At 45.1% G+C, this 22020-nt stretch overlaps 1 protein-coding gene across 2 annotated transcripts in view; it reads right to left on the bottom strand.

Moving 5' to 3' along the window:
* LOC125917201 (protein KIBRA) overlaps positions 1 to 13304 on the bottom strand; it is an 82362-nt gene extending 69058 nt beyond the window's left edge. The window contains exons 1-2 of one of the 2 annotated variants that reach the window (XM_049623453.1): positions 12536 to 13304; positions 1231 to 1427 (exon numbers count right to left, since the gene is read on the bottom strand). In XM_049623453.1, coding sequence (XP_049479410.1) covers positions 1231 to 1396 — 166 coding nt within the window. In that variant the 5' untranslated portion in view covers positions 1397 to 1427; positions 12536 to 13304. Of the gene's footprint in view, positions 1 to 1223; positions 1428 to 12535 lie in introns of both variants that reach the window. The other variant, XM_049623454.1, reaches the window with a different exon arrangement.
* Positions 13305 to 22020: the final 8716 nt, after the last annotated feature.

Genomic DNA, 22020 nt, shown 5'->3' on the forward strand with positions numbered 1-22020 from the left:
CATGTCATCAACTCCGCTAACCTGTTTCCTTCCCTATTACAGGGGATATTAACTGTCCTCATCCGCAGGATTATTATGAGGATTCAGTGAAATAGCATTTTCAGCCTGACATGTACTAAGCACTCAAAAAACATGGGGCAGGGCTGGTTATTAGAAATAGTGGTAAAAGACAAAAAACCCCAACACACTGGCAAATGTAAGTAGGCTCCTGAACAGGTACTGGTCTGGTACTGCACTGGGAATGAAGGACTGGGGCCTTGGCATGCTGAAGATATTCTCCTGAAGATACCAGTGAGAACCAGGGAGACAGGAGCCCCGCCCTTACAGAGTTAACATGCCACTGGACGTAATACAGACATGTAAGCAGATGTCTTGTGACACATGCAATGAAGAAAATAAACAGAGAGCCATTACCAAGGCTAACACTGGGGAAGGGAGTCTGTTGATGGAGCTGTCAGAAGTGAGCCTCTCAGAGAGATGACAGGAAGAATGGGACTGGAAGGGTGAGACCAGAAGGGTAAGAGGGAACCAGCTATGCAAACAGACAGAAGAGCATCCTAGGCAGGGGTGCAGCAAGTGCACAAGTGCCAAGGTGGAAAGGTGCAGGGCAGGCTAGGGGAGCAGAGTGGGGGGCTCTGGAGCCCAGTGAACGAGGAATGGAGTGCAGCAAGTGGCCGCATGAGACGAGGCTGGGGTGGCTGCAGGAGTCTGACCACAAAGGGCAGTGGAGGCTGTGTAAGGAACGATGGGAAGCCACTGAAGGTTTTTTGTTTAAACTGTGGTGAAATATACATAGCGTAAAATTCATTTTTAAGTGTCCAGTTCAGGGGCATTAAGTACATTTAAAGTGTTGTGCAACCACCACCACTGTCCATCTCCAGACCATTTTCATCCTCCCAACTTCAAGCTCTCTGCATTGAAGAAGAACTCCCTATACCCCACATCCTCTAGCCTTTGAAGGGCTTTAAATGAGGAGGTCTGTAAGCTGGCTGATAGTCTGAGATGACTGCAGACGAATGAAAGGCATGGAATGAAAGAGGCATATGAATCACTGCAAGTCAGAAGCAGAAGGGCTTCGGAGAGGATGGTGGTTTGTACGAGAAGCAGAGATGGAAGAAAACTGGCAGATTTGAGAAGCACTGAGAGGCGAGCCAGACAGGACTGGGTGCAGTCTTTCCCGCCATCGTGCAGGGGTGCGGGCGCTGGTGGCGGGAGGTACTCACAGCTGACCTGGGAGCCCAGCTTGTGCTCCCAGACGGCGTGCAGCTGCTGATACTCTTGCTGTGCGAGCTCTAGGCGCTGCTGCTTCACCTGGTAGATCTCCTTCTGCGCGCTCAAGGCCTCCTGGGCCACCACCAGGTAATCCTTCAGCATGTGCTCCTGCTCCTGCCGCCATTGCACCCGGGGGTCCTCGATCTGAGTGGTTTCTGGAACAGACCCCAGAGACCCTAGGTCAGCACCTCACCAAGACATGTTGGGTCGGTGGCCTGTGGGATGCACTACCAGAAAACAGAAAATATAGTAAACAGAGTATCACGATAAAAGCAGATGCATTCAACTTACCTGTTAAGCAACAGAGACTCTCCATTTGGGTTAAGCCAACAAAAACAATATAAACCAGAATTAATTTCCATACCCAAAGCCAGTCTGTCTCAGAACAGCAAGGAGGAGGACCAGGTTTGAGTTCTAATCTAGACAGAGGCTCAAGGATATTACAGATCCTTAAGGTCATCAGTTTTGGTAAAGAGTGAAGAAAAAGAAAACAAAAAATATTTTAGAGGCTATGAAAAATAGGGACCTGTTCCCTGCTGGAAATGTAAATTAGTAACAGATTTAGAAGAGGACTATCCGACGATGCACATTAAGAGCCTTGAAATGTGAATACCCTGTGACCAATAATTCCCCCATAGTATTAACCACTAATTCCCCAACAATAATTTATTACCAAGTGTAATAAAAAATTCAGGCAAAGATGCCTTTGTACCAAACTGTGATAATAGTGACGAAAAGGATAACAAGCGCTAATATAACAACTACTCTATGCCAAGCACTGTTCTAACTACTGTACATCCCTTTGCCCCTTCAATCCTCACACTAACCCTAAAAGTAGATTTTGTTATAACCCCCACTACATGAAAGAGAAAATCTAGGCACAGATTAATAAATACCTTGCTCAAGGTCACATGGAAAATAACTGGTCAAGTCTGCTATATTTACACAACACGCTGCCACAGCCACCAAAAATTGTGTCTTCAAAGAAATGTGAATGAAACAGAAAGAGGCCTATTATGTATAAGTGAGTGGAGGTGCAGGGGGCAAAACTGAATAATGCTGTGTTTATTGAAACAATATGTACATTCTCAAAAGCATTGGGAGAACGCTTAGCAAATTATCAGCAGTAGATATGTCTTGGTGGTATGATATTTCTTCATTCTTTTAAAAAAATGCAATAAATATGTACAGTGATCATTTGAAAAAAGGTCAAAATCCAAAAAAACAATAATTTTTTTATATGTACAATGGAATACTATTTGGCAATGAGAAAGAATGAAATATGGCCTTTGTAGCAACGTGGATGGAGCTGGAGAGTGTTATGCTAAGTGAAATAAGTCATACAGAGAAAGATACCATGTTTTCACTCTTATGTGGATCCTGAGAAACTTAACAAAAGACCATGGGGGGAGGGGAAGGGGAAAAAAAGTTACAGAGAGGGGAGAAGCCAAACCATAAGAGACTTAAAAACTGAGAATAAACTGAGGGTTGATAGGGGGTGGGAGGGAGGGGAAAGTGGGTGATGGGCATTGAGGAGGACACCTGTTGGGATGAGCACTGGGAGTTGTATGGAAACCAATTTGACAATAAATTTCATATTAAGAAAAAAAGAAAAAAAATTACTATTAGAAAAACAAAAACAAAAACAAAAAAAATTTTAAAGCTAGTTTATTTATTTTGAGACAGAAAGAGAGAGAGAGAGAGCAGGAGGGACAGAGAGAGAGAAGAAGACAAAGAGAATCTAAGCAGGCTAGAGGTTATCAGCACAGAGCCCGATGCAGGACTTGAACTCACCAACTGTGAGATCATCAGCTAAGCCAAAACCAAGAGTTGGATGCTTAACCAAGCAAGCCACTCAGGTGCCCCAAGATAGACATTAAGAAAAAAAAAGAAGGATAGCTAACAGCTGAACAGACATGGAAGATATCAAAGCAATGTCAAGGAATCGATGCCCCTCAACTGCCAACCCTTCAGCCATCTCCCCGCTGGTGGGTGGGGTTGGGGGGCAAAACACACCAGAAACTGTATAATCATGGTCATGTGGTGAATCCAGCCAGTGGACAGGTTCTGCTTAACCGAAAGTGTTTTATTAATTTTAAGTTGGTTACTGGTATATAAAAACAGGGAGATTTAAACATTACAATCCTGATCTCTGTTTTTTCAGAAGATCTGGCCATGTTGAGTCCACAGTTTGCCACAGACCCAAGTACTCCATCAGTCTGCTGGTCTGCTTCATTCATTTATGTCATGGGTCTGACTCCTGAGGAATTTGAGTTTGTGCCTCCTTTTGTAGGGCCGATAGCTCCCATTCCTCATTCACCAAATGAGCATTTCCAATGAAAGAAAGAAGGTATAGGGAGGATGATCACAGAAGCAGCAGAGCCAAGTTACTGTCCCTACCAGGAATTGCTGTGTTACAATGGGCAGGTTGCTTAACCTTTCTGAATCTACCTCTGTAATTGTTAAAGAGGATAACCGGTCCTGCTTACCCTGCTTCTAGGAAGCTATAAAGCACTTCTGCCCAGGTAAAGTAAACAAACGTTGGTGAGAGTAAAGCCCAAACTATTTACTGGGGCCAGTTTTTTAATTGTGAATAGCAATTCTTTAAACTCTTCCTCCTCCCTTTTTCTGGGAAAGAAAACAAAGTCTAAAGATTGCTGGCAGGAGCCACAAGATTGTTTCTCATAAGGAAAGCTCTGCAACCCTTCCACCAGGAAAGGAGGAGGAATATTTACAAGAAAAGATTAAAAAGGGGAGCATTTGGGGCGCCTGGGTGGTTCAGTTGGTTAAGCATCTGACTTCGACTCAGGTCACGATCTCGTGGTTTGTGAGTTTGAGCCCTGTGTCGAGCTTTGTGCTGACAGCTCAGAGCCTGGAGCCTGCTTCAGATTCTGTGTCTCCCTCCCTCTCTGCCCCTCCTCCGCTCACGCTCTGTCTTTCTCAAAAATAAATAAACACAAATAATAATAATAAATAAAAAAAAAAAAGAGGGAGCATTTTATAAAGCTGGGTCCTATGTCCCATCAGTAGATAGGGATGCCCTCAGAGTCAGGGACTCCTGAGTGCCCAAGCGTTAGCCTCAGACATCCAGCTGACAGAGCCCACAGAAGATACAGCTGATCATGGCCAGGCTGGAGATGTTTTCTAAAATATGTAAATTTTTAAAGTTTACACTTTTGGGGAAAAATACAAAAAAGGAAAATCTCACAATTCTACCACCGCAAATTTATAAAATAAGTGAGAGTTTCCATGTCTCTAATCCTACTCCCTACAGGTAACTGGTGCTAGGAGTCTCACACACTAAAAGATACTGCCCTCTAATTACACATAAACCTGTTTGTTGATACATATGTGTCTGTATACAGAAACTTATTTTTAATGCAACATGGCCCCATGTTATATATACTGGTCTGTAATTTGCTTTCATCTGCAAATGATAGATATTGTTCATCCTTCCTTATTGGGTAAAGATTTACCTCAAGTCTTTTTGTTTATTCTTTTTTTTAAGTTTTATTACTGTTTTTATTTATTTTTTAATTTTTTATTTACCTTGATCATTTAAATGGTTGCATAGTATTCCATGGAATGGGATTAGGCTGTATTTATGGTAGGGTATTAGTGGCTTCCCAGACTTCTGGGAAATATTTGGATTGTTTTAAGTTTTTTTGCTATTACAAACAATGCTGCAGCGACAACTGTTAAAAAAAATACTTGTGTGAACTTGTATGATTAATTCTGCAAGATATACTTCTTAATACAGGGACTACCTTTCGAAAGGTTGTACCAATTCTTATTCTCACAAACAGCCTATGAAAGTGCCTTTTCCCCCAGATTCTCAGCAAAATTGCTTTAAAAAATGTTGGTACTTCATCCAGTAATTTTGGGTCCTGGCAGTATATTAGAATCAGCTGAGGAGCTACAAAACAGCAAAAACACAAAAAACCCTGAACCCTGCCCCAGAACATTTATATCAGAATTTCCATGAGTGGGACCCAGGCAGACACTTGTGAAAGCTTCCCCAGGTGTCTGTCCCCAGACAGACGTGGCTGAGAAACCTTGACTGACACAATTAGAATCACCTGGGGGGAATTTTAACACTCCTGATACCCAGGCCCCACCCCTGGATCAATTAGATCAGAATCTCTGGGGGTGGGGATGAGGCAGTGGTGATTTGCAAAGCTCCCCAAATATTCCAGTGTGCCACCAAAGGTGAAAACCACTCTCTCAGAGGTGACAGCACAGATGTGCTGAGCGCTCACTGAAGCTGGCAGGCAAGGCTGGCAGGTGTGATGCTGAGCTCCAGGTAGGATCTCCCGCCAAAGGGCTGGCTGAGATGCTGGCCCTTGACCAGCAGCAAGGGCACACCTGGATGAACCCTCCCCAGAGCGTTCTGTTTAGTAGCGCCCTCTCTGTGGCCAAGGTCCTCTACTCCTTGGAATATAAAAGTATGGGAGAGCCTTAATTGGAGGCTGGCTACCAATTTGGGTGGCCCAGTCTCTCTTTCATAGTAGAAACCAACACAGATAGATGAATGCACACGTACACAAACAACACGCAACCTCATATCAGAACACTGGTTTCAACCTGGCTACATGTTGGAACTACTCCAGAGATTTCCACTTAATTGGTCTACAGTATGAAGTGGGCATCAATGTATGGCTTAAATCAACTTTATTAAGGCAAAATTTAAATACGATCAATGCAGGCATTGTGTATAGTTCGATATGTTTTGACAAATGTGTACACCATAAACCATCGCTTAAATCGATGGGTAAAATGTTCCCTTTACCTCAACGATCCCTGTACTCTTTCCTGGTTACTCCCACCCACCTCCTCCCTCCTCTTCAGCCTATTCAGAACTTCCTATCGATGGATGCATAAGTGTATGATCTCTGAGCCTTCCTTCTTATGCTCAGCATAAGGCTTTGAGACTCATTTATGCTGTTGTATCAGTGACTTGCTTATTACTGCTGAATAAAATTCTATTGTATGAATATATCACAGTTCACTTTTTGAAAAACCTTTAGGTTGTCTCTCTCTAGTTTGGGATTATCATGAAAAGCTGTAATGAACATGCATGCACAAATCTTTGTATGGGCATATATCTGCATTTCTCCTAGGCAAAATTATCCAGCAATGGAATTGCTGGGTTGTATTGTAAGCATATGTTGAATTTTATTAAAAAAAACTGGCAAACTGGGGCGCCTGGGTGGCTCAGTCAGTTAAGCGTGTGACTTCGGCTCAGGTCAGATCTTACAGTTCATGAGTTCAAGCCTTGCATCGGGGCTCTCTGCTGTCAGCACAGATCCTACTTTGGATCTTCTGTCCTCTCCACCCCCCACCTCTCAAAAATAAATAAACATTAAAAAAGAATAGAAAAACTGTTTTCCAAAATGGCTGTTCCAATTTACATTCTCACCACTAATTTAGTGGAGCTGTAATTCTTCCATATTCGCCAACCACTGGTATTGTTAATCTTCATTTCAGTCATTATAGTGGGTATGCTGTGGTACCCGCCTGCAGTTTTAATCTGCATTTCCCCAAGGACTGATGATGGAAACATACTTTTATGTGTCCATTGGCCATCTGTATGTCTTTAGTGTTTTTTAAATCTCTTTCTTATTTTTTTTATTGGGTTGTTGGGCTTCTTACTATTTTAAGATAGGAGTCCTTTTATATATTCTTGATATAGGTCCTCTGTTAGATCTAAATATTATAAGTATTTTTTCCTTACCTGTGGCTTACCTTTTCAGTTTCTTACTGGTGTCTTTTGAACAATAGAGGTTTAAATTCAATGAAGCCCCATTCATCAATTTTTCCTTTATAGTTAGTGGTTTTTGGGTCTTGTCCCCCCCCCCCCCGGCAAAAAAAAAAAAAATCTTTGCCTGTTCTACAATCTTGAAGATTTTTCTCCTATATTTTCTTCTAGATGTTCTCTAGTTTTCCATTTTATGTTTGGGTCTATGGTCATTTTGAGTTTATTTCTACACATGGTGTGAGGTGGGGACAGAAGTGGGTATATTTTTTTCCATGTGGACCAGCAACTATTGAAAAGACTGTCCTTTAGGATATCGGGCTTTTCAAAAGTTCCCAGGGGTGTCTAGGGAGTTGTGTTAGTTAACAGCCTTTGTCCTGCATTAGTTAGACTCTGAAAGGGTCCCCCCAGGCCCAGCCTCTTCTGCTGGTACCCTCCTTCCTGAGTCTATCACATTTGAATAGATATCTTTACACCAGGCAGGATCCTTGAGATCATCTTGGCTAGTTATTTTTTAGTTCTCATTTTTTTAAATTAAAGCTATACATGGGCACAGTTTAATCACTGAGCATATTACAAACCTGGCTACATAAAACATCATTACCCCATCCTCTTCCCTCTCAGGCTCTCCTCCCCAGAAGGCAGCTACTGCCAACACTTAGCTAAGTGCAGCCATCACTGAGAACCCCTTCCCTATCCTCCTTCGTGCTCCAAACCCCCATCTACAAACGTATTCCATGCACGTTCTCCACACTCACAAGCTCTGCATATATTCCACACACCACCTCCTCCACACACCACACGCCCACTTTCTACACACACCACACGCATACCCACACGGCTAATGCTAGTGCATTCTCCAAGGGCTTTAACAACAATTGTCTTAAAAACGGCTGAACATCTGGAGAATGCCCAACCTTGTTACTATGCAAAGGAATGCAAATGAAAAGAAGTGAAGCAACAGTTTAAACCTATAATGAATTTATCAAGAAATAAGGAAATGAAGATCGCCCCTTACTGATCAAGGCATGACGATAACAGTACCCTTACTGCCTATGGCAATACAGGTTGATACAGTCTTTTGGAAGTTCTTATCAATTTAGGAACGAATATGGATCAGAAGTCTCAAAAATGTTCATAGTGTCTTGCTTAGTAATCCTATATTTGGAAATACAAACTTAGGAAATTGTCACAAAGGAGAGGAGCAATATGAATAATGATTCTCCCCCTATTATTATTTATTTATAACAAATAGATGGAAATAGTGCAGGAGATCAGCAATAGGGGTAATTATGGTGCATTTGTTTTATGTGTTAAAATGTATTGCTTACATTCATTTGATGTACTAAAAATGACAATATGAAGACTGTGTGGCATCTCTCAAATACTCATGACACAATATGAAGGGAAAACACTAGAACACATAATTTGATTCCTGATTAAAACCATCTAATCAAGGGTGCTTAGGCTGCTCAGTTGGTTAAGTGTCTAACTCTTGATTTCAGCTCAGGTCATGATATGACAGTTTGTGAGGTCTGTGGGCCTGCAGGTCTGGGGCACCGCAATTGGGCTCTGTGCTGACAGTGTGGAACCCGCTTAGGATTCTCTCTCCCTTTGTCTCTGCCCCTCCCCGTGCTCATGTGCTCTCTCTCTCTCTCTCTCTCTATCTCTCTCTCTCTCAAAATAAATAAACTTAAAAAGAAACCCAAAACACAAAAACCATCTAATCATGATGGATGGAAACAGTCTGTGGGAGTACTGAACACTCACATCTGAAATAACGAAATGGGTTATATTTTGGAAAGAGTTGTCTATATTTGCTGGTTCTCACTCCTCTGTCTGTCTGTCTCTCTCTATCTCTCTATCTCTATCTCTATCTATCTACATATCTATATCTATATTTATATATAGATATAGATAGAGAGAGTGCGCAAGCGAGGGAGAGGGACAGAGGGAGAAAGAGAGAGAGAATCTTAAGCAGACTCCACGCTCAGCAAGGAGCCTGACATGGGGCTCGATCCCATGACCCTGAGATCATGACCTGAGCTACTGACTGAGCCACCTCAGGCACTGCTCCCCCACCCCTACCCCTGGTCTTCTTTCAGACTCACTCCAGTCAGGCCTTTGCCCTGAGTCCTTGTCCACAGCTTCCCTCGAAAGTTGGGTCTATCTCAGTCTTCATACCTGACCCATCAGAAGCATCTGACGGGGCTGACGACACTCTCCTCAACATGCTTCCTTCAGGACGGCCTGGTTTTCCTTCTGCCTTTCTGGTCACTCCTCAGGTTTTTCTCCTTTCTGCACCCACTTACTATCTGAGAACCCCAAGACTCATTCCTTGGTCCTCTTCTCTTTGATTTACTATCTGAGAACCCCAAGACTCATTCCTTGGTCCTCTTCTCTTTGATTTACTCCTTTGGTGATCTCAGCTAGCTTCATGTCTTTAAATACTACTGTGTTGTATGCCAACAACTCCCAAACAACTAGCTTTAGGCCAGATCTCTTATCCAAACTCCAGATTCCTCCATCAAACATACCAGACTTCTCCCTCAAGTCTTAGATGTGTAACAGGTCTAGAAGACTTGACATGTCCAAAATCATTTTCCTCCCTATACCCAATACTCTAGTTTTTTCCATTCAATAAATGGCAACTCCATCCTGCCAGCTGCTCTGCCCCATGAGGGCCATTCATTCCTCTTTCTCTCATGTTCCATATGCAGTCTACCAAGAAATCCTGTTGTCTCTACCTTGAAAATACATCCACATCTGGCCACTTTTCACTACCTCCACCACCAAGGCCTTGGTCTGGGGCACTGCCCTCTGTCACCTGGATGACTGCAATCATCTCTCACAAGCTTCTCTGCTTCTGTCCTTGCTCCACTAAGTTCTATTCTCAGCAAAGCAGCCAGAGTGGCCCTTTTAAGACATAAAGCAGATCATGCCACTCATCAGCTGACAACTCTCCAATGGCTCTCATCTCACATGGAGCAAAAAGCTAGAGCCCTTAAGGCAAACCACCACCCCATCTATGCCCTGCAACTCTCTGGCTTGAGGTCCTTCTCCCGGCTTGCTTACTCACTCTGCCATGTGCACACCTGCCTCCTTGTCATCCCCATGCAAGCTAAACGTGGCCACTACTCAGAGTTCTTGCTCTAACAATTCTCTACCTGAAAGGCCCCTTATCTCCCTCAAGTCTTAGTTCAAATCTCATTTTCTCAACCAGGTCTTCTTCCTGAAGACCATGGCCACTGTCCTTCCCCACCACCCTCAAACTCATCCCAGCACGTCTCAGCCCACACTCTTTTTCTTTCTCCTGTCATACTTTAATTGTCTAATGTACTACATTAATATGCTTATTTGTGTTATTTTTTGTCTCTTCTGCCAGAATGAAAGCTCTGTAAGGGCAAGAATCACTGCCATTACAAACACTCTCATGTATCCCAAGTTCCAAGAACAGTGCCTGGAACATTGCAGATAGTCAGTGAATATTTGCTGAATGAATGAATGCTGGACGGTGGATTGAACCTATTCAATTCTCTTATGTTTATAACTGGAGAAGGTAATTTCAGTCCGTGAACAACACACACACAGAGGACTGGTCTGAGTCCCCGGCTCTGAATGCTTAGGCCTCGAGGGTCACACTCCCACCACCTGTACCCCACACAGGCTCCATCTGCAGAAGGTGGTGCCCTCCATCCAAGCAGGACACCTTCAAAGCAAAAGGCACCCAGTGGTCTGAGAGCTGGTAAAACGGTCAGAATTCTTCCTATTGTGGCCCCCATTTACTCACTCGCCTATACATCCCATTTTTGCCATCATCTCCTCAAGAGTAAACTCTGCCACTGCCTGCTATTCCTTCCTGCCTTCTATTTCTCCAACAACTCCCAGAAGCACCTTAAAATACTGCTCTTGCCATCAGATTTTAATGAGGGGGATGAACTCAGTAATTAGACACAAGGAAGAGACTGGTTTGGGTCCCTGTACATCACTGTTGAACCCAGCATACCATGCAGCCCTCCAAGCATTAACCTCATTCCCTGTACACACTCAATTAGGCATATTTACTTCTCATTCTCTAGCATGCAATTGTGAGCGCTAATAAAAACCTCTGCTACCCCCAACAATGCAATTAATGTCATTAGCTGTCTCTCAGAAACTTGTCTACACTTTGGTGCCGACGAAGTCTGCTCATTCATCCATTTAGTCATGAGTTCATGCACGTATGCCCTTTCCTATTTAGCAAAGATCAAGTGCATACCTACTATGTGCCTTACCAAGCACAGGCCTGGGGCCGGCATGATGAATTAGACACTGCCCTGCTTTACAACAGGCAAATGGTTATACCACAGAGTGATGAGGGGCACGACAGAGGCATAGCCAGGTGCTACTGAACTTGGAGGAGAAAGCGAATCGGGGAGCACACTCGGCTCCCTAGCAGCAGTTTGAATCCCAGCTCTGCTGTGCTTTAGCCCTGAGTGTCAAGCAGTCAGTGATGACCTTTAAGTTGCATTTATAAGACAGGGATAATCATCCTAACACCCCTCAGGGGAGCCAGGAGGATTAAGTGAGAAGACGTCTATCAGGTGTCTATTCCAGCACATGGCACAGATTGTGTGGTCAGTAAACAGAGGCTACTAGGATCTCGTGCCCTATTCTCAGCCTTCAGGCCTGGCCAGGCACATCCCATTTCATTCCACTCACCTCTTTCCTGACAGGACAAAGGGAATCCTACACTTCAGAAGGCTGGAAGTAAGACAGGCATGGACACGTGGGGCAGTGAATTTCAGAGGACAGGACATAATCTTGGCCAAGAAGGCGTACAAAGGATGAAGCCCAAATACCCATTAAGTCTCCTTGGCTCAGGGACCATGACCTGGGTTCCTCCACCTGTTAGACAACACACTTGTCCCTTTCTCAACCTATTCTTACATCATTGCCTCAGAGACAAAGACACTAGGAATCTTTACTCTGGATCAGGATACTTGGATCATGTACATGAAGCAAAGGTCAGCTGACCACTATAATGAGCTAGAGACACCACAACTGATACCAATCCACTATGGACACACATGTATGCATGCTGCTAGGGACATGCCGGGGCTCTGGTCTGGTAATGACAATGACACATCTGCCTTACATGGAAAAAAATCTGTACACACAAAAATTGGTGTATGTTAAAGAAAAGGATATCTGCATATACACACAAACACAATCGGAACATTTCTGGAATGATACACAAGAAATTATTAGCAGTGGTTGCTTCTGTAAAATTAGGGAGATGGGTTGTGAGGGGAGAGTTTTAGATTCTATTTAAAATCCTTCTAAATGGTTATTTTGTACAAGCATATATTATCTATCTATATCTACATCTCCATCTCACTCTATATAAAACAAAACACAATCTGGCTTCAAGAGCCTCTGCCGGCAGCTCTTCCAGACTTGGGGGGTGGGTGTGGAGGTAGAGGGATGGGGTGCAAGATGGGGAAGGGATGCTGGACAGGAACTTACTGGTGTTGTGGTCTATGAAGTAGTCTCCGACCTGTGGGTCATACGCCTCTTCCCATCCTAGTGGCAACTCATCACTAATGCAGTCGGCAAAGGTGAGTGGTTTGGTGTACCTGGCAAGGGAGAGGAGAAACACACTCCATCAGCCCACGGTCCCCAAAGCCCTGCAATTCACTGCTTCTCTCAGCCCCCCACTCCTCTGGATTGACCCAGCAGAGCCACAGACTTTGCACTGACCCCAACTCTGCTGTGCCCACGGCCCCCAGGAAGGTGAGTGCATGGCTGCAGCAGCAGGATTACGTCACCCAGGAGGGAAGCAGGGATTCGGCATTCCAGGCCCACCTCTGCCACTGATTTGGGAATGATGTGAGCACGCCAGCTTCCTTTTTTTGGGCCTCTGTTTCTGCATCTCTGGGAGGTGTGCAGAAAAAGGTTCGAAGGTCAAGTCTCGCTTCTGAACTGGGACTCCAGCCCTCACTGGCTTCTTCATCTGTGACTCACTCGCCCACCCCAACCCCAGTCTTCATCCTGGCTCTACCCTATGTCTGTTGTGCCCACTTGCCCTCTGGAAAGCTGGCTTACAGCAGCATCTAGAATGGCAGATGTTCCATCCTTATGAATTTGGCCAAAAGCAGTATTTATCTGCTTCTTGAGCCAGTTCCTAAATGCCTATACCCACCTCTGTCCTTCCCTAGATAACCCAGGCCAAACTGATCTTTTTGGTAATAACCACTCTCTATGATCCCATTTTGGTGTTCAGTGGTGGTAATCACCCACTTGGTGGCTAAGCCAGACAGACAAATCATCCAACTAAATGAACTAAGGCCTGTCAAGGCTGGAAAACAGCACAAACCATCGTTTAAGCATTTCAGTCAGAGTGCAAGAAGCCACGAACCTAGATATACAGCCAATCAGCCTGAGTGGCCCCTCCAAAAAGCCCCTTTGGTTTCTCCTATTACTGCCTCTGCTTAAAACCCATACTCAGATGTTCTCTCTCTCCAGTCTGTTCCCAAGCCCTCAGAGTCCTGGAAGGCCACATGGCTCTGTTTCGTCACCCTTTGGATAGAGTGGCTAGCTTACACACAACAGGACAGGAAGAAAATAGACTGAAATAGGGTCCAGGATTTCTGATCAAGACCTTCCCTCCAAGCCTCAGAAAACTACCCTCTCTCCTGTACTGTGCAATCTCCTTTCCTATAACCACTCCAGCTCAGATTTAAAGCAAAATATATAGGGGAGGGGTGCCTGGGTGGCTCAGTTGGTTAAGCATCTCACCCCTGATCTCAGCTAGGTCATGATCTCACACTTCATGTGTTCAATCCCTGTGTCAGGCTCTGTTCTGACAGCACAGAGCCTGCCTGGGAATCTCTGTCTCCCTCTCTCTCTACTCCTCCTTCTCTGTCTCCCTCTACTCCTCCTTCTCTGTCTCCCTCTCTCTCTACTCCTCCCCTTGCCCTCTCAAAAATAAACATTTAAAATATATGTGTGTGTGTGCATTATATATATATATATACATATATATATACACACACACTATACTACTATACACACACACACACACACACACATACATACATACATACATATGTGGGAGAAAAGAAACACTGAAAGAGCCCCTGGTGGACAGAATGTGGTGTGCCCAACATGCCACTACATATCCAAGGTCAGGCAGGCTACGAAAAATACCTACTGAATAAATGGAGATTCCAAAAGCTTCTGTTAGTAATTTACTGCTGCATTGTGGGACATGATGAGGGTGAGGCTAGAGGTAAATATGATATGCGAAAGACTAAGCACCGTCAAATAAGGATTCAATAAGCATCACTTATATTGGCTGTGTGGGTTTGGCAACTTATTTAACTTCTCTGAACCTTAGTATTTGTATCTGAAAAGTGGGATAATAATAACTGTCCAGGTTAGGTTAACTAATGTCATGTTTTAAGAGCATTGAGCACAGATACTGGTGTGAATGAGTGCTCACAAAACATCAGTTATTGTTATCTCCATTTCCCAGAAGGGGAAACTGAGGCTAAGAAAGACTAAATAACATTCTCCAAGTCAATGATAAAACTGGGATTTCAAGCAAGGAAATGTGTCGCCAGAACTCCTGTTGTGTGTGAGCTCAAGGGTTCTTTTGAAAGTTGACATCTTCAGTGCATCTCCTGAGCCCCATGGAAAAATCACAAGCCACTGTCTCGGAGTCAAAGCAGGGAAAAATGGAGAAGACACACAGGTGATAGGGACTTCCCTCAGCAGATGATACTCCTCATTCAGGTACACCTGTGCCAGTCTGGATAGAAGTCTTGCAAAGCGGTCTTCAGCCCATGCCACCACCACCACCGCATGCCCTGCCCAGACTTCAGAAACAAAAGGCCACATCCCACAGTGCCACCCTCTCCTCAAACTTCACCAAGTGGTTCTCCCTTACAGACAATGAAGACCAGTGAACTCCAAGAGCCAAATCTCATCCAACAACATTTTATGCAGCAAATCTTTGAAAGAGCCTCTGAAGAAAAAGTCCACATACAGGCATACCTCTCCACGGAGAGTTACTCTCTTACTGAGGAAAGAAAAATCTGTGAGGGACCAGGAATGCTAGAGTCAGACCTCTTTTTCTGACTCATTCTTCTCTCTGCCCTCTGCCCTGAAAGCCTTGCCTGCCAGCCTGGCTGCAGAGATATGAATCTTACTATATATACCTTTTGCCACCCAGAAAACCAAGAAGATACGTCCCTTTCTGACAGTTCCCCTGGATCATCACCTTTCAAAATTCCTCCCTAGGGATTAATTAAATGCTTTCATCAATGGTGCATCTAAGCAACAGATTCCTGTGTCCCCCACAACTGGTGCTTGATAAATATTTGTGGAATGGGTGACTGTAATAATGAATATGTAGGAATGAAAAATAATGATGTATTGTTCTACATTTTGCTAATACGGAAGGATGCTCTCAATATATTTTGAGAACAACACTGTTGAAAGAGAAAATCGACAGGATACTACTATTGTATATTTTGCCTAAAAATTTGTGTGCAAGTGTGTGTGCATGTTGCATGCGTGTGTAGGAGAGAAACTGGGTGCTCACTTTGGCAGCACATATGGAAGAGAAACTAGAAAGATGTACATTAAAATGTTATCTCGGTACACAGATTTTAATGTAATTTCTTTTACTAATTTCTCTGTAATGTTCATATATCAGTGTAATTAAACTATTTAATAATGGCTAAATCTAAGCCTAGAAAGCAAGTTATATATGTCATGTTCTCTCTCTGGGTAGTAGGCACTATTGTTTCATTTTACGAATGAGAAAACATGCTCAATATCACACAGTTAGTAAACCACAGAGGTATAACCTGAAGCCCCACTACCTGATTCCCAAACCTGAGCTTTGCTCATAAAAATTAACAAGACCAAGAACAATCTGGAACACAAAGCAGGCTATGCCAGAGATACAGATGACGACTCTGGACCATCAGGGGCAAGTCTGAAGTAGGCAAAAGGCACTGGAGCTTTGGTATATTTGCACCTTCAGCCCCCTGTGCCTTGGTACGAAGATGTTCAACACATTGGATAATTCACAGCTGCTTAATGAAAAGACAATCAAATGTTTCAAAGTCATCCAAGTCATCAATACCAGTGATTCACTGAACTCTCTGTGAGGGTGAGGACTGGAGACGGGGCAGGTCTGCAACACCAAAATGCATCACTTTTCCAGAAAACCATATACTCGGCTGATCATTCCAGCCTTAGACACTGAGGAGTCAGAACTGAGATAAGTAAGTGCAAACATCAGTAATGTGACGGTCATAGAATATCCTACAGGAGGCGCTGAGAGGTGGACTTCTACTTGCCGCAAACACAGAAACTGTGCCCATCAGGGATAAAGAAGAGTGAGTCAAGAGGGCACCCAAAGACAGAAGAAGAGGGCATGTGGAGAAAGGCAGGCTCTGGTTTGATATTCAGGGTTCCCCCTCAAAGCAATCTTGGGGGAAAAGCCAGAGGGCTGATATCCTGGATCCCAGAGCTCTTCCATGGGAAAGAGAAAAGCTTCTATTGGGAGACTATGCAACTTACAAGAAATCTGGACAGCAACATTCTCTCTGGAACAAATGCCACGAAGGAGATGAATTATTCAGTGTGCAGCAACGTGTCATTCAGAGAATCAGGATGAAGAGAAGTGTTTTTAGCTGCACAAAGATTTAAACACACACACACACGTATATGCACGTGCACACATTCACTCTTCCTGCCAGAGAGAAGAACGGTCTGTTTAAACCAGTTCCCCCTGGGAAACTGTGGGTGCTTCTCTGGCCTGCAATGTTTCCCCTTGGGCAAGTGCCAAGAATGTGAGCTGGGAAGAGATGTCTGCTTTCAGATGTGGCCCAGACTTGGGGGCTTGCCTGGAACTCCCTGCCCCCACCCTCTGATGAAGCGATTCACCCCATTTCAGCTTCAGGGCAGTCTCCAGCCTCCACGTCCTGGGCTACTGAAAACCCCAATCATGAAATCGAAATGCCCCAAACGCTGGAGGGGCAAGAGGGAAGAGGGCCAAGCAAAAACTAGTTCTGCCTCTTCTTAATTACAAATCTCTGAAGGAACACAAACATTCCTGAATGTTTCACAACAGGGCCCCCTGGAAAAGAGGCCCGGATGTGTCACCTTGGAGACAGGTAGGTTCTGCCAGGATCACCCTATGGGGAGCACACTACAGGGAGCACAAGGGCACACCTGTCCAGGAACACAGGCTCCTTGCCCTCCTCCAGCTTTGCGTCCCTTTCCTACGGTCTGTGGGAGAGGCTCCCAGATTGCCATGGCTGGCATTCGGTATTCAGGCGGTGCATCCCTTCTAAGCAGGCAGCTCAGAGAATGAACGGAAGACCTTTTGCCAAGTCTAACACTGGGTGGTGATTCTCTGGAGACTGAAGAACGCGTAGCATATCTTTCATGTTCTTAATGCTTCCCCAGCAATCTGAATGCTTCCCACAGTAACCTCATTATGGCCTTCCAGCAGGATGCTGGCCCCCAACTGGGCTCTCTCAGAGGGCCAGCTGGGCGGGATCACTTTCTAAAGGGCCCTCCAGATTCTAAGCCAAGAACTGTCCAAACTTTCAGCGGAACCTCTCCTCCCAGCTCAGGCAGGATGAGCCGGCCGGCTCCTCCGCCCCGGGTGTTTCACACGCATAGTTCCCATAGCTTAGATTGCACAACTGACTTCGCAGCCTCACCTCCAGGCTGCTGCAGAGCACAGCTGCCCCTTCACCTTTTGCACCTTGAAGGCTGGGGTGTGTAGGAAGAAAGTGCAATATTTGAAGTCCTCCTTCATTCCTTTAATTCAGTTCTGTTCAAACACCTTCATTCATACGTCTAACAAATCTGGGGAAGACAAAAACTAGCATCTCAGAGCTTGTTAGGAGAGCTGCGCACACAGAACAGCTGAACCTTCCTAAATGCCAAATGCAGAAGTGCACAAGACAGACAGGGACCTGTCCTTACATTCTAGTAGGAGACACACCCCAAACAGGAAGCAAGTCACCGAAATCATGTCAGAGATTCATGCTATTCAGAAAAATACAACAAGGGGGTGGGATCAAGGGTAATGGGGTGGGGGGTGGAAGAGAGGGAGTGTCAAGGGAAGCCTCTTGCAGAAGATGATCTTGGAGTGGAGACCCGATGGTGGGAAGCAATGGGAAAGGCCAGTTGGGGCGGGACAATGTTGGCGAGTTTGAGGAGGAAAAAGGCCACATAACATATCTTCATGTTATAAGTGATGTGGTAGGGACACAAGGGTGAAGAGGACAGACTTTTAGGGCTATGGGGTCCCTGATAAGTGCCACCCCTGTGCCAAGTGGCAGAAGGTGATCTAGAGAAGCTCCCTGCCTCACCTTCTGCTTTCCTTCTCTCTCTCCTGTCCATCAGTCCTTCAAGCAACACATATTTATTGCACAGACACAGCAGCCTGGTCCCATGCCAGACACCATGAGGGCTCCAACACTTGCATAAGTCTCGTTTCTGCCTTCAGGAGAAGTGGGTCTGGCTAGGGAGCCAAGGCTTACCCTTAAAACAGGCAGTGACCCGTCCCCATGGCATTTGGTGATTGCATACGAAGTGGCTATGCTACCCGGGGCTGTGAACCACAGGCAATTAGAGGATGTAGGGATGGTTACCAAGCTGCTAGGTCAGCTGTTCAGACGTGAAAGGCCAAGGGTTTGGGAGACTGGAGAGACTGGGGAAACAGGGTGTCGTCAGGAAAGGCTGGAGGAGGCAGGAAGCACCAAGAAGGTGGTCGGCTTCACAGCTACTGTGGAGACAGGTCAGCTACTACCCACAAAGGCTCAGGAACTCATGCTAGTCTGAAAACTTTGCTCCACCTCTTCCACAATCACAGGCGTGCTACGTAACCTCTTTAGGAGGAGTTTCCTTCTCTGTGAAACTTAGAGTCCCAATCTCATAAGGGTGTGGTGGGGATCAAATGAGATAACCCATATGAAGTGCTTTGCACAGGGCCTGGAATGTAATAAGCCCTCAGTCACTGTGGGTTGTTAACGGGATCTGTTGAGAGGTTTTCTGCTCTGTGCATTGTGAGAATTGTGCGTCACCTTTCCTCTTAGGTGGTCAGATGTGTTAGTGATCCTCATCAGCATCATTCTTCATCCCAAGAGATAACCCATGGTGGCTAAAACTCCCAAGCTCTACAGTCAGCCACCTGTGTCCCCAAGCAGGCACTGTCACTTACTTTTTGTCCTTGGACATGAACCCTAACCTGCCTGAATTTGCTTCTTTGTCTGTATAGTGGGGATGTAGAGAATGATGACCTAGTTAAGATGACCTGTGCGGACCCCATGGCATACAACCAACATTAGCTGGTATTATGAGTTAGGTTTTCTATCCCTATTTCCATGATGGGGAAACGGAGGCAAAATAATCGTCCAGGTTAATAGCCAATACACCCTGCACTGTACTCCACAGCCTCCTTTCCTGGAGGGGCTGGGACTACGTATACTCTCCCTTTTTGGATTAAACCACAGGAGTTAGGAGATGGCAGCTGGAGTGGGTTTGTCTCTCCCAATCTGCTCTCTGGAGGAGGTGTTTACACCAGGAACTCCCCAGCTCTCCTTCTCTTAAACAATTCCCTCCCTTCCTCCCTCCACTCTCAAAACACCTGTCTCAACATTCTGGTGTTTTTGCCCCCAGACCTCTTTGCTTCCCTACTTTGGTTGGGCTGGTTTATCCAGAAGCTTTCTTCGCCTAGTCCACTCCCATTCCTGGAATTTTTTTTATGGGGAAAAGATGAGGAAGGAGCAAAGCAGGAGGGAGGGTTCCAGACTGCTCTCCATGCACTCCTCTCCTCTTTAGGTTGCCCCCTTCCCATACACACCAGTGGCTCACCCCCCTGCTAAATATTGTCTTCACTTTGCCCCCACTGAGTTCTTGGGGCCAGTCTCCTTCCTCTACCTCCATCCCCAGGTCTCTAGGTCTAACCATTCCCCAATTCCCTCCAGCTCACTGACACAGTGATAAATCCATGCTGCCATCTCTTTGCATACCACTTGCTGGGATTTAAGATTATGGCCCTGAGAACCAGATGGTGCATTAGAGTAGGCATGGCCAACTGACTACCGGAAGGCCAAATTCAGCCTAGAGCCTGTAGTAGCTTGTTTTAGCAGTAGCTTGTAGCACTTTGTTTTAAAAGTGGAATTACCATGACTTTTGGGGGCAGCACTCTTACTGAACACCTTACCCTGCTCTATAACATGTCACTCCAACTTGTGTCTTACCAAAAGGCAGCATAGAGTAATGGTTGAGAGTACAGGGCTCTGGAGCTAGACTCCTGGGTTTGAATCCAGGCTCTGCCATTTTCAAGCTGTATGACCTTGGGCAAGACACTTAAACTCTCTGCAGTCCAGCCTTCAAATGTGAAAAACAGGAAAAATAATAATGCATTTATTGAACACTATGTGCCAGGAACTCTTCTACGCACTTTATGTATATTAACTTACTTGGCCCTCATAACTACCCTTTTAGGAAGGTACCTTTCAGATCTACTTCACAGTGTTGAGAATTAAATGAGATAATGCATAAAACAGAAATTTGGAATACAGCGAATAAATGTGAGCAATTCATTATTATCTTCATTGCTGTCCAAAGGAGGCCTCTAATGCAGAGGTATTAATGAATGATAAAACTGAACAGGACATCTGGAATCTGACAAACCAACCCCCTTGTTTTACTAAGGATGATGCGAAAACTGAGGCACAGAGAGAAAAGACTTGTCCAGAGCCACCCAAGAATCCATTAGCAGAGCAGAGACTAAAACCTGGAATCAGTCCCAGGCCTGCATCACACTCATGACACCAAGAGATCAAGCCAACCTGGTGCTGAATTTGGCTCCATATGAAATGCAGTGAACTGAATACCCTGCAAGACATAATTACTGATAGTATTTTCTGGGCTAACTAACCCTGCAAAACTAAAAGGAGAATTACCACTGGGCAAGAACCCACTCATGGAGAGACAAGGCTGGGAGATGGACCCTTCGTTTTGCCCATTTCCTCATTAGAGGGCAACTTCCAAAGCCCAACACCACAACAGAACAGGGCACCTGCTTTATGTGTTTGTCCCTCACCCAGCTCCTCCCCAGCTTCCTGAATTGGAGCTAGGCTAAGACAGTTCTGTGCCCTATAGAAAGGGCCAGTTCTGTCCTTCTTAGCTGTGTAAATTTAGCCTATTCCTTCCCCAGCTCTGAGCCTCAGTTTCCCCATAGGTATAAAACGGTTAAGAAAGTCTGCCTTGCAGGGTTCTTGCAGAGGCTAAATGAATTAGTACATGAGAATGACTCAACACAGCACTTGGCATGTACTGTTGGGTAGGCTATGCAGAGATCCTCCTTTCTGTAGTCAGGACCTTGAGGGCACTCACCCCCCAGCTTTACTCCTTCTGGTCCCATGAGCTAGATTTCTCCCATGAGCTAGGGGTCTCCCCAGGTGCTCCAGCTCTAAGAGCAGAGGCCATAGCCCACCCTTCCCTGGAATTTGACTATTCCTCTGTTCTGTGAGCTCTGACCCTCCCCCACCCATGCAGGCCAGAAGAGCTGGTCCTTCTAGAAGTAATTGGCTATGAAGGCTTCTCCGGGATCCTGCCTTGATCTGTGGCCCCTTCCATGACAGCACCACTTAGAGCATTGGAAGGGGAAAGACGAGTTCTGAGTTTGAATCTTGATGCTGCCACCAGATTAGCCATGGAGGAAGAAGCCAGGCTTCCTACCCTTTCTGGGCTTCCCATCTGCAAAACAAGGGAGTTGTAATATGGTATCTTTAAGGCCCCCTTTGCAGTTTTAGCCTACGTAAACCTATTATTTGGCTGCCTGTCCCAATGGTCAAGAGCATTGTGTGGTTGCAGTGAAACAAGAATGAAAACATCTTTTGCTGAAATCCTGTTAAGTATGAGGCATTGGACCACATGCTCTATATAAAGTAAACCATTTCCTTTAT

Source organism: Panthera uncia, unplaced genomic scaffold, assembly GCF_023721935.1.
Source record: "Panthera uncia isolate 11264 unplaced genomic scaffold, Puncia_PCG_1.0 HiC_scaffold_158, whole genome shotgun sequence".
Taxonomy (NCBI): domain Eukaryota; kingdom Metazoa; phylum Chordata; class Mammalia; order Carnivora; family Felidae; genus Panthera; species Panthera uncia.